The sequence below is a fragment of the Quercus lobata genome, chromosome 4 (genome assembly GCF_001633185.2).
Source record: "Quercus lobata isolate SW786 chromosome 4, ValleyOak3.0 Primary Assembly, whole genome shotgun sequence".
Classification (NCBI taxonomy): domain Eukaryota; kingdom Viridiplantae; phylum Streptophyta; class Magnoliopsida; order Fagales; family Fagaceae; genus Quercus; species Quercus lobata.
Genome location: NC_044907.1, coordinates 72,912,939 through 72,926,036, shown reverse-complemented (window position 1 = coordinate 72,926,036; position 13,098 = coordinate 72,912,939). Strand labels below are relative to the sequence as shown.

At 40.2% G+C, this 13,098-nt stretch overlaps 1 protein-coding gene across 1 annotated transcript; it reads left to right on the top strand.

Annotated features, from left to right (window-relative positions):
* Positions 1–11,757: 11,757 nt before the first annotated feature.
* On the top strand, positions 11,758–12,783 carry LOC115985761. Its single transcript, XM_031108662.1, has one exon. The coding sequence runs from the start codon at positions 11,758–11,760 to the stop codon at positions 12,781–12,783; it is 1,026 nt and encodes a 341-aa protein (XP_030964522.1).
* Positions 12,784–13,098: the final 315 nt, after the last annotated feature.

Genomic DNA, 13,098 nt, shown 5'->3' with positions numbered 1-13,098 from the left:
TGGGAGATTCTAGCCTTTTGCCCTTAATTTTGAAAAAAATTAGCAATATGCCCCTTTTTCGAAACTATATAGGGATATGCCCCTATTTCGATACTCGATTACTTTAAAATTGAGTTTCATTAAAATACTCTATTCGTAGAAAATCGAGTTATTTCAAATAAAATTAAAAAAAAAAAAAGCATAGAACTCGATTTTAGGGAAGTCGAGTTCCAAAACGCCGCCATAGGGCTATAAAACGTCACTATAGGGCTTAAAAACGCCACTATAGGGCCCCTTGAACTTGGTATGGGGACTTATAAAAATTTTTTGCAGGAAAACGCCGCTATAGGGCTCTAAAACGTTACTATAGGGCTTAAAAACGTCACTATAGGGCCTAAAAAAAATCACTATAGGGCACCCAGAACAAAGCGATTACACTTATAAAAAAATTTTGCAGAAAAACGCCGCTATAGGGCCTTAAAACGTCACTATAAGGTTTAAAAACGCCACTATAGGGCACCGTGAATATGGGCCAATCACACTTCTAAAAATATTTTCAGGAAAACGCCGCTATAGGGCTTTAAAACGTCACTATAGGGCTTTAAAACGTCACTATAGGGCTTAAAAACGCCACTATAGGGCTCCCTGAATATAGAGCAACCACACTTATAAAATTTTTTTTTGCATGGAACTCGATTTCCTGAAACTCGAGTTCCATGGAATTTTTTTTTTTTTTTTTTTTTTAAGTTTGATCGGGCATAACTCGATTTTCTACAAATCGAGTATTTAATTAAACTCGATTTTAGGATAATCGAGTATCGAAACAGGGGCACGCTCCTATATAGTTTGCAAACAAGGGCATGTTGCTAATTTTTTTCAAAATTAGGGGTAAAATGCCAGAATCCTCTTTCTCTTTGCTTGATTCTCAAAAATAAATAAAATCTCTTCTTCAAGCCTCTCAAAGAAATTGATTTTTTACCCATTAGTTGTTGAGTTACACATATGAGTGAAGTCCTACATTGAATAAAGATGAGAAGAATGAGTGGTTAATATAACATAATTGAACACATACCCATTGGGCTTAGGCCTTTTGGGTTAAAGTGTGTCTCTATATGTTATATTAATTACTCAAGGAAGCTTCCCAAGGTGTTTATCCCTCAACAAGTGGTATCAGAGTAAGGGGGAGTGAGTAGGACTTATTCATGGCCCACAAAGAGGTCTTGAAGCCCATAAAGAGGCAGACTCACACGTGAGGGGGAGATTGTTGGGTTACACGTGTGAGTGAAGTCCCACATTGAATAAAGATGAGAAGAATGAGTGGTTAATATAACATAATTGAGCACATACCCATTGAGCTTAGGCCTTTTGGGTTAAAGTGTATCTCTATATGTTATATTAATTACTCAAAGAAACTCCCCCAAGGTGTTTTTCTCCCCAACAAGTGGTATCAGAGTCCATGGTGGTGTGCGACAAAGGTGGTGAGGTGTTCATGGTCCCTACCTAGCAAGGACAAAGAAAGCCTAAACGGCCCACACACAAAGATCCTCCAAAAAAAAAAAAAAAAAAAAAGCCAACAAAGGAATATTGCTAATGGTGCTAAATAATGGTGTGGTGCGAGGTTCCCATGAACATGGACGTACGGGGTTCCCATGGATGTGCGTGCGGGGTTGACACGTGGTTCCTATGGATAGTGTATGAGAGACCCATGGATGACACACTGATGAAGTGAAAAGCCCATTAGGCAAGGGGGAGTGAGTAGGACTTGTTCATGGCCCATAAAGAGGTCTTGAAACCCATAAAGAGGCAGACTCACACGTGAAGGGGAGATTGTTGGGTTACACGTGTGAGTGAAGTCTCACATTGAATAAAGATGAGAAGAATAAGTGGTTAATATAACATAATTGAGCACATACCCATTGGGCTTAGGCCTTTTGGGTTAAAGTGTGTTTCTATATGTTATATTAATTACTCAAAGAAGCTCCCCAAAGTGTTTATCTCCCCAACAAGTGTTGTAGGGAATTTCTCTGAAATCCCAACCTGTGAGAAACAAAAAAAAAAAAAAAAAAAAAAATAGAGAAAACACACGCCAAGGAAAGACAATCACACGCACAAGACAATATTTACGTGGTTCGGCAATTTGCCTACGTTCACGGAGTTGCAAGGATTTCACTATTATCAGGGAAGAAGAAAATACTAGATGCGGCTACAATATTTTTCACTACTTAAAAAACACGACAACAACCCTATAAAACCCTAATCACTAAAGTCGGTTCCACAATGGGTTAAACGGGCAAAAAAAAAAAAATTTTCTCGGGGGCGTTGCCCCTGGACCCCCAAGAGGCTTGTCCAACTATTATTCGGGTCGGGTTGGGTCATTAAATCGGATCAAACAAAACTAGGCTCTACAAAGTCCAACATTAGTAACTCTACAAGGAGAACACCAAAGGTATACACATCACTCTTTTCAGTTAACTAGCTTAAGAGGAAGTATTTTAGATCCAAGTACCCAAATGTCCTTTGCACCAATGTTGTAATCTGCGTGTGATCCAAAGGAACTGGTCTTGAAGCTCCCAAATCTAATATCTTAGTTGTGTAATATTGTCTAAGAGTATGTTACTACTCTTATATCTCTATGAATGACTTGCGTGGAAGTAGCAGAATGCAAAAAAGAAATTGCTCGTGCAGTTTTCTGCTACTATTTGCAAACATGATTGCCATGAAAGCGAGGAAGCATGGCTTGTGCTGTGTGTATGGTCATACAAGGTATCATTGGTTAAAAATTTATACACTAATAGAGGAACATGAATCTTCTAAACAATATCCCAAGAATTTTACCACATTTCCATGGTTCACTTGGGAGAGAACAACCACTACGTTAATGAATTGTTTAACTCAACTCTTATATACTATTTTGGAACTTAACTTTCTTCTAATAGTTGTGCATGAATTTAGCATTTGGAGAATTATTCCTATCATAGATAAGTAAGTGTTAATAGCCTAATATTGTACTGTAATCCCCCCCCCCCTAAATAAAAAGAGTAATGCTAGAGATACAAATTTTTTTACAAAAAAAATTTACAAACTGCTAATGTGATGAATGGTTATTGGTACATAAAATAATAATGTTAATGGTGAGCTTAGATGAAAACCAATAAGAAGTTGGATGCATCAGTAGTTTGTAAAAATATTATAAAATAGTTTGTGGCCGTAAAAAACTTCCAAACACAAAGAAGGTGGATTTCTATACCTATTAAATGATTAAATCTATCATTTTTTAAGAACTTAATTAAACTTCTTCTTTTTTTTGAAGAGGACAACATCCTCACATTTCATTCAATGGAAGCAATATCAAGATACAAAGCCTCCACAATTGGGGGAGGTGAATCTTCAATCCATACAGCATCCTCTACTAGGTCCTTAGCATACCTAGCTAGAACATGGGCAACAGTGTTAGCACTTCTTTTGACAAAAACAACCTGCAACCAACTAAGTCTATCAAGCATGCACAACACGTCCTAGAGAATATGGCCCAACCGAGACAACAACCCCTTTCTCGAATTTAAGACATCCATGAGAGCTTGATTATCTCCTTCAAGAACTAGTTCTGAAAATCCGCACTCCACTGCTCTGCGACAAGCAAGTATCTCCGCCTCTTCGCTGCCCGTCACTGGTGGACCCTTTGCCGACAAAGCCACCATAACTTCCCCTCTATCATTTTGGATAATGGCTCCAATCCTAAAAGCTCCATCTTCTTGGAAGATCGAAGCGTCAAAATTAAGCTTGAAACGATCTACGGGGGGTGGTCTCCATCTCGACAGGCTCGGTAGTGTGGTTGAAGCAGATAGTTGAATGTTGCTTTGCCGAAACTCTGCCAAAAAATCTTGTGCGTGTTTGATTAATACCTTAGGTGGTTACAGCTACTTCTTATGTATTATGCCATTTCTTTGGTTCCAAATAATCTAGGCTTGGACAAGGAAAAGCTCAAGATCATCCGAAGACAAACGGCCAATTAGTACCTCCATAAGCTGAAGCATATCATCTTGTTCTCCAACACATTGCTGCAAATATGCCGAGCACCCTGCCCATACATCCCGCGCCGCACCACAGTTCTAGAGTGCATGGATACCCGTCTCAACTTCGAACGTACACACCTCACACCTATTATCCTGTATGATCTTCCTGTGCACCAAGTTAACTCAGGTGGGCAGAATATTGTAACATGCGTGCCAGCCAAACACTTTGATTTTGTTTGGCACTTTCAGCTTCCACAGAACCTTCCATACAGCACCTCCCACCGCTCCATTGGAACTCTCTGCCCAATCCACCTCCTTTTGCAGTCGCCGAGCCACATGATACCCGAACCTCACAGTGTATTCCCCTGACTTGGTGAAGGTCCAAAATAGAGAATCATATATAACTCTTCTGCTTAGAGGCACATGCAGTATAGCTTCCCCATCTTCACAATTAAAATTTTGCATGATAAACTCTCTGTCCCACCACCTTGTATCCAGGTCGATGAGTTCAGCAACCATACAATCTTCTTCAACAGTATGAGATGGTTGTAAAACCTTATTAGTGGGGTAGTTGGCTGCTAATATGCTCTTCCAAGTGAAAGAGCTATTTGGAGAGTCTGTGGCCTCCAAAAAACTACATCTAGGAAAATATCGTGCTTTAAGGCATCGGCAAAGCAAGGACTTTTAATCTTGCAACATTCTCCACCCTTGTTTGGCAAGCATGGCCAATTTGAATTGTCATAAATCCTTGAAGCCCATTCCTCCTTTTGACTTTGGTCTAGATAATTTTTCCCAACTTAACCAATGGATCTTCCTTTCATTCCCAATTGCCCCCACCAAAACCGAGCACATAGAGCTTAAAGTTCTTCACATAACTTAACCGACAATTGAAAGACACCCATAGTATATGTTGGGATTGATTAAGCCACAGCTTTGATAAGTATCTCCTTTCTTGCTCTTGATAGCATTTTCCCTTTCCACCCTTGGAGCTTTTTCCACACTCTTTTTTTTTAGAAATGAAAAAGTATGGTATTTCTTCCGTCCCACTAGAGTAGGTAGGCCTAGGTAGGACTCAAATCTGTCCACTTCACTCACCCCCAACAAAGCTTTGATCACGTCTCTATGCTGAAGGGAAGTATTATTGCTAAAATAGACTAACGATTTATCCATGTTTATACATTGGCCAGAAGCTTCTGCATACAATTTCAAGATCTCCATAATTGCCTTTGTCTCCTTGTCTATGGCTTGGCAAAATAATAAGGAATCATCTGCAAACAATAGATGTGAGATACTGGGAGCTCACCTACAAATGGATACACCATGGATACTCCCTTCTAATTCAGCCTTCCGCAATAGAGATGTGAATCCTTCTGCACATAAAAGAATGAGATAAAGTGATAGAGGGTCTCCTTGGTGGATTCCTCTAGAGGGGTGAATCAAGCTATATGGCTTTCCATTAATTAAGACTGAAAAGGAAGGAGATGAGACACAACTCATAACTCTATCCACCCAAACACCAGGGAAACCCAACTTAAGCATGATCCTTTTTAAAAAATCTCATTCTACCCTGTCATAAGCTTTACTGATATCCAGTTTCAAGGCAAGTGCTCCAGTTTTGCCTTTCTTCCTTCCATGCATCGTATGTAGAGCTTCATAAGCCACCAACACATTATCTATTATTAATCTTCCTGGCACAAATGCACTTTAGGTTGGAGAAATAATTGGAGGCGGAATTTGCTTCAACCTGTTAGTTAGCACCTTTGCAATAATTTTGTAAATGACATTACAAAGGCTAATAGGCCTAAAATCAGAGACCTTAACAGGATTTTTAATTTTTGGAATGAGCACAATATAAGTATGATTAAGAGCATGAGGCATATGACTAGTATTAAGAAATTCAAGAACAGCAGACACAACATTATCACCAACAATATGCCAAAACTTTTGATAAAAAAGGGTATTCATACCATCTGGTCTAGGAGCCTTTGTAGGTCCCATTTGGAACAAAGCTGCTTTAATTTCATCTTAAGTATATTCACTGGACAGTGTTTGTTGCATTTCAATGGACACCTTTTGTTGTACTACTTCTAAACACTCCTCAATCCGGGTGCATGAACCTGAGGAAAACATATTATTAAAATAGCCCATAGCTACTCCTGCCACTTCTTCTATTTCCTCACGCCAACTACCCTGTGGGTCCAAGATCCCTTTAATATAATTCCTCTGCCTTCTCTAAGTAGCTTTTTAGTGAAAAAAAAAAACTCATATTTTTATCCCCATGTTTGATCCAATTTACACGAGACCGTTGAGCCCAGTATACTTCTTGCTTTCTCAACCATTCATCCAGCTCCTTACTTGCTTGAATAAATTCACTTCTGTGCTATACAGTGGGAGGAGCACAAGTTAACCATTCAATTTGCTTCTGTAAAGCCTTTATCTCCTTTGTGCCAGGATGAGTTTTAGAAGCTCCCCAAGCCTTCAACTCTAAACTACATCCATTTATCTTTAACCTAACCGTATCCAATGCCATCTCACCTACCTCACTATTTTCCCATGCCTCTTGAACTACTTTGGCACAATCATCCCACAATAACCACACTTCTTCGAACTTGAACTCACGTTCTCTTCTTGCATGACATCTCGGAGCTGCATGGTTCTGGAGAATCAACGGGAGATGGTCCGATGCATGCGAAATAATGTGCGTAACTGTAGTTTCAGGGAACTTCAACTTCCAAGCTTCATTAGCCACAGCCTTATCCAAACGTTCCCTAGTATTGGCAACCCCGAGTCTCCTATTATTCCAAGTATAAGGGTAACCAATGAACCCTAAGCCAGCAAGTTGACAAAGCTCCAAAGCTTCTCGGAATGCCTCAATTTGTCTGGGTGGAACTGGTCGACTACTTAACTTCTCTGTCGAACTCAACATCTCATTAAAATCCCCAATGCACATCCAAGCACCATCAACGTATGAGAAAATATAAGAAAGAAGGATCCAAGACTTAAAACAATCTTTTGTCTTTGGCCAACCATAGAATCCGGTAAGTAACCATCTAAACCCATCACTCTCGTCACCCAAGTAGAAATTTGGTTATCCAAAAATTTAAACACATCCAACCTTATATCTTCCTTCCATAACATAGCAAGTCCACCACCCAACCCCGGTTTTTTAACAACAAACTGATTCTTGTACGGTAACTCACTACACCACTGTTTTATACCATCGATATCGAGCCGAGTTTCCATGAGGAAACATATTTCAAGAGCTTGATCCTTCACTATTTTGTGAAGACTACGAACTGTCCAAGGGTTCCCAAGCCCTTGGTAGTTCCAACTCAGTAGTTTCATTGCTCCCGACAAGGGTGGTCGTCCACTTCCACCAATGTGTTTGCTGCATTGCCATCTTCCTTATCAACCTTGGAGCGTTTATAATACGTAGGTTCTGCATCTCTATTGCGTTTTGGAGTCATAACATCTTCCATACCTCTTTTACCCGTCGTGGACTTCATTGTAATACTAGTTGACTCTATTGGCCCAACATCCATTCTATTCAGCCTGGTCCACGTTGATTTTGGCCTATTGGGCTTTAACTCCGCATGGCCTAAACTTAAAGTTGGTTGTGTTTGACTCACCCTTGGACTCATCATTCAAATATTGGCGCACATCTCCATTTGGCGGAATTTTCGGCAAAAGATCATCCACATTTGAATTTTAGGCAGCATTAACTTTCGAGATTTTTTCCTGAATTTCTGGGCCACTCCTTCCAACCTCGCGGTTTCCATCCTAAGTTTTTTGGTGTACCCTGTAGTCTAGAACCCTAGCCACTGCCGTCACCGCTTCTATCCCCTCATCACTCACCGTGGCAGATATATCAGTGCTACCCATTGGCTTGGACCTCATCGGATTATCTTTCCATTATCTACTTTCAGCCAATCCCCATATTGGTATTCAACAGTAGTAGCCGTCTTTGATGCTACAAAGTGCGCTGGACAATGGCGTATATTGTGACCAAGGATCCCATAGTAATGACAAAACAATGGCAACCTTTCATACTTATACATAACCCAATGATGTTTGCCGTCCGACCCCAGTAGAAAACCACCTCTCCAAATTGGTTTGGAAATAGAAAGGGCTACCCTATCTCTCAAGAAAAAATTCTGGTCATTTGTGCATCGTCTACGCTCCACATCCTCTACCACCCACACCTTATTCCCCACCTCCGTCACCACATTTGGGGACATCATATCGAAAGGCACCCCCCAGATTTGGACCCACAGTGAAGCATGCTCCAAGACTACATTGTTTGCACTCATACCCGACCTCCACTGAGTAAGCATTAAGAACTGATTATCGAATGTCCACGGACCACCCCTCAAAATCCGTTCTAGTTCATACTCCGACTAAAACTTGAATTGAAAAAGATTAATGCCCACCTCAAAAATCTACAAATCTTTGTTGAGACCCCACGCTCGCCTCAACGTATTCTTTGCTGCCTTCCTGTTAAAAGGTTTGCACATTAGGAACTTTCCTATCAGACTCAATACGCAGCCCTCAAGCTCGTCCAACCTTCCCTCATCAAAGACCTGAATATCTTCTTCCTCTTTAGACGTTAGCTTTAGACTAACCATTCATTCAACCACATCCTTAGCCATAGTTCAACTTTATCACTTAAGAGATTAGAGGAAAACAGAGAAAGAAAAGTAAAAGGCCCTTGGTCGTACCAAGGGAGGCAAGGCTCGTTTTCACGAGAAAGAGAGAGCTCCTACAAGAGGAGAGTTTTAATTCATCTTAAACTAATTGTCTAGTTATTTCATTATACCTTGAACATGAAAGACTTATTTCCTGTTTTTTCCTCCCTTTTAATTAATCTTTTCAATCATTGGTGTTTGAAATATAGAAAATAAGAAAACATGCAAAGATCAAGAGTGAAAAAGGAAATTGGACATAATACACTAAAAACCTAAGACTATTTAGTCACATAGTTATGAACAGTACACTACAACCGTTTCATCTTCATTTATTTTAGAAGCAGATTTATTTCCATTTAAATTATTCAATTCTTTTTTTAACCTAGATTTATGACACCTAACATTTATTTGATTTTTGTGTGCTTTATGTAGAGATTCTATGATTATTGGATTTTTTTTCCCTCCCATTGACATGGGCGGCTAGGTTGTAGGTACAGTCTAGGGGTTCAAATGAATTCCTAGAGCTGGGCCCAAAAAAAAAAAATTATATATATATATTACCCATCCTAAAATAAAATTTTGAACCCTTTGGACCTAATTTTTTTTTAAAACCCAGCTAAAATAAACTTTAATATGATCATGTTGATAATATCTTGGTCTTTTTAAATACAAACAAAGCTCCAATAATAATCCAATTTGATCTAAAATATTTGGGGGGGGGGGGGGGGAGGAATAGTAAGTCTAACAACAAAAGTATAAATTTGTTCATCTTAAATCTAAAATAAATAAATAACTCATTTAGATCTTTACAAATTGAAATAAACTAATACAAAAAATCTTATTGTACTTATATCTTGCTTGAAGTTCACTTAACAACAATAATTAATATGTTTAATGTATTTAAAAACAATTGATAATTTCCCATATTTAATCTTAGAAACAATAATTAGTATGTTCATTGTATTAAGAAACAATATGCAATGAACTTATAATTTATCTTATATGAGAAACACTATGTTTACACTTCAAAACACTTTCATGACAAATCCTAAAAGTGGTAGATTGTTATTGATAGGTAAAAAAGTTATTTCAATAATGAGTTTAAATTGGAATTAATAACAAATTATCACCTAAGATTCGTTAGGAAAATATTGTGAAAATGTTATGAATGTAACACTCTCCAAAAATATAAAATGGAATGGAATGGAATAAAAGGAATATTTTTAGAATATTCTTCCCTCCCCTTGTTTGGGAGTTTTAATGGAGGAAATGGAAAACTCATTCCCTTGTTTGAGAGTTTAAGTGGGAGGAAATGGAATGGTTAAAAGAGAACACCCATTTCTCCCATTTCTCTCAAAACCTCAAATTTTTGTTCCCCCAAAATTGGGAGGAATGGGAGGGAATGAATTTAGGTTTAATGAAATTGTTGTTAAAACCTCTAAAATACCTCTTTAATATCAGCCATTTTTTTCTCATTCAGCCGTAAAAAATATAGCTATCATTCTTGCACGATATTGCGCGTTCTCTGCAAAGTGAAGCTGCTGCCACTAGTCTTTCTTTTTCTTTTGTCTACTGCAATTTTCGGTTATTGCTCAAACCAAGTAAGTCTATCTTTTTCTTTTTGGTTGTTTGCTAGTCATTCCTTTATTTATTTTTTATTTAAATTTTTTTTTTTTTTTATGAACTGTTTGCTAGTCATTCATGAGAGTGATATAGAGTGTTTTTGTATACCTAAAAACCAAAACAAATCGGCATTCTGTACACCTAAAAACCTTAAATGGGAAAAATGAAAAGAAAAGAAACCAAGAAAGGTACCTGTACAACTAAAAAAAAAAAAAATTGTATTTAGAAATTTGAAAGTGAGAACTGTTGGAGAAGAGCATTGGTGCTGGTAAAGACACAAAGAAGTTATGAAGTATGAACAAGGAGGAAGGCAAAACATAAAATGATAAAAAGTGCAGATGAATTGATGAAGATGTGATGAAATTCATAGAAATTGAGGAGACAAAAGACAGGTGTGTAGTTAAGAAAAAACAAGAGTAAAAAAAATTCAAAATGAGAAGAAAGTAATATATGTGCGATGAGGAAAATTAATAATAAAAAATAATAAAATGTTGTGTAGGGGAAAAGTCCCCAGATCAGACAATGGGCCTTGGGCCCCATATAGAATTCGACCACGTCCGAGGAGAAAGTGTGGGCGCCAAAAGGGAAGGGCTCGTAGTACCCAAACTTGTTTAAAAGGCGGTCCGAGGAGAAATGTCTCCTCGGATGTGCCAAGTATGGCTCAAACATGCACCCTACCAGTAGTAAAGAATCACTCCAACGAGTATTAGTAGCAGGGATGAGTCCCACAAGACCGGGAAAAAAGAGGAATGAAGAGCAAAAGAAGGAGAGAAAGACCATAGCCTTTGATCAGGAACAAAGGTGCACCCATACATCTCCTCGGACCGAATATCCAATGGACATGAAGGAGATTTTCTTATATTCAATTGTTGTATGGCCCAAAGTTAACTAACACTCACTTTGTTAAGGCCTAGTTCTGTAACCCACTCTCTACAAATTTATTGTCTAGGGCTCCTTAGGCCGGAACCACCTACCTGTTGGGCCTGGGCCCCAAAACGTGGCCCTACAATTGGCGCCGTCTGTGGGGAGAACTCGTGCCTCGACAAGTGAAACCGTTAGAAATGGAAGGATCAGGTCCGCGTCAAATGGGACACGTAAACTCTCAACGGCAAGACAACTTCTTGAACCTCGAATGGGAGAGAGACCAAGATAAGCAACAAGAGGGTAGTGTAAACACCTCCCACACGAGCAGAAGCCACTCAAGAGGGAAAGGTCTCGCATCCCATAAGCGAAATGATCATAGGGCTCTACAACAAGAAATCGACGACTTGAAGAAGAAGTTACGCTGAACGCAGCAAAAGCGTCCTTCCCCCGGCTCGAACACTAGTGAAGAGGAGGACAATGAGTACAGGCCGAGGTCGAGAACTGCTCCAAGTGAAACATTTTCCTACCAAAAAGAGCAACCTCGCAAACGTGACCACAAAAGCCCATCTTACCAGGGCCTAGCAAATGACGCCATGTGCAAGGCCCTGGACCGCATCTCCCAATCGCCCTTCACGCGTAGGATAGAGGGGGCTGAGCTTCCTCAGCGATTCCACCAACCCGCTTTTGCTATATATAATGGTCGGACGGACCCAGTAAAGCACGTTAGCCAGTTCAACCAGAGGATGGCCATCCATTCCAGGGACGAGGTGTTGATGTACAAAGTGTTTTCGTCCAGCTTGGGACCCATAGCGATGAGATGGTTTGATGGCCTCAAGCCAAACTCCATAAACTCTTTTAAGCAACTGACACAGGCTTTCAATTCTCGCTTCATAACTAGTAGCAGAGTCCCTCGGCCCCTAGATTCCCTTCTATCCTTGTCCATGCGAGAAGGAGAGACCCTGAAGGCCTACTCAGACAGATATTGGGAAATATATAATGAGATAGAGGGAAATTACGATAACGTCACCATTAGCACATTTAAGAGGGGCCTGCCGATAGAGCATGGTTTGAGAAAGTCCTTGACTGGGAAACCGGTCAATAGCGTGCGCCAACTCATGGACAGAATCGACAAATACAAGAGAGTTAAAGAAGACCAACAAACAGGGAAGGGCAAAGCGAAGGTTGTCCCTCAGGAGAGGAGGGACTTCAGGTCGGACTGGTTTAACAACAGTAATCGGCCGAGAAGGGATTACTCGGAGCAGTCTGGATCCACAGGGGCACAGGCAGTCCATGCTGTATTCCGAGAACCATTACACAAGATCTTGGAGAAAGTGAAGAACGAATCGTTCTTTCAATGGCCGAGCAAGATGGCAGGTGATCCCGCGAAACGTAACCAGAATCTGTATTGCGCGTATCACCAAGAGACAGGCCACGCCACCGATGATTGCAGAAATTTGAAAAACCACTTGGACCGGCTGGTCCGAGAGGGGAAGTTGCGACATTTGCTGCATCACCCTGTCGGATGGCAAAAGCAGTCGAACATTAAAACGAGGCAAAGCACATTGAGACCACTCGTTGGCACGATACAAGTCCTTCCCGCCCCTATCCTTTCAGAGTAATGTCGGTGGGCCGGCTCCCCGCTGAAGCTGACGACCGGGAGTCCAAGAGGGCTAGAGGAGTAGCCATGCCCCTAATCGGATTCTCGATAAGGACAAACTGGGAAACCTCCAACCCCACGACGATGCCCTAGTCGTCACGTTTAAGATTGGGAGGTATGACATGAAAAGGGTGCTAGTCGATCAGGGCAGCACCGTGGAAGTAATGTATCCCGACTTATACAAAGGGTTGAAGCTGAAACCAGAGGACCTGACAGCATACGACTCCCCCTTAGTGAGCTTCGAGGGAAAAATTGTCACTCTGAAAGGCATGATCAG

Excerpts from the sequence above, each read along its gene's own strand:
- LOC115985761 (XM_031108662.1), top strand. The coding sequence starts at position 11,758 with ATGTGCAAGGCCCTGGACCGCATCTCCCAATCGCCCTTCACGCGTAGG.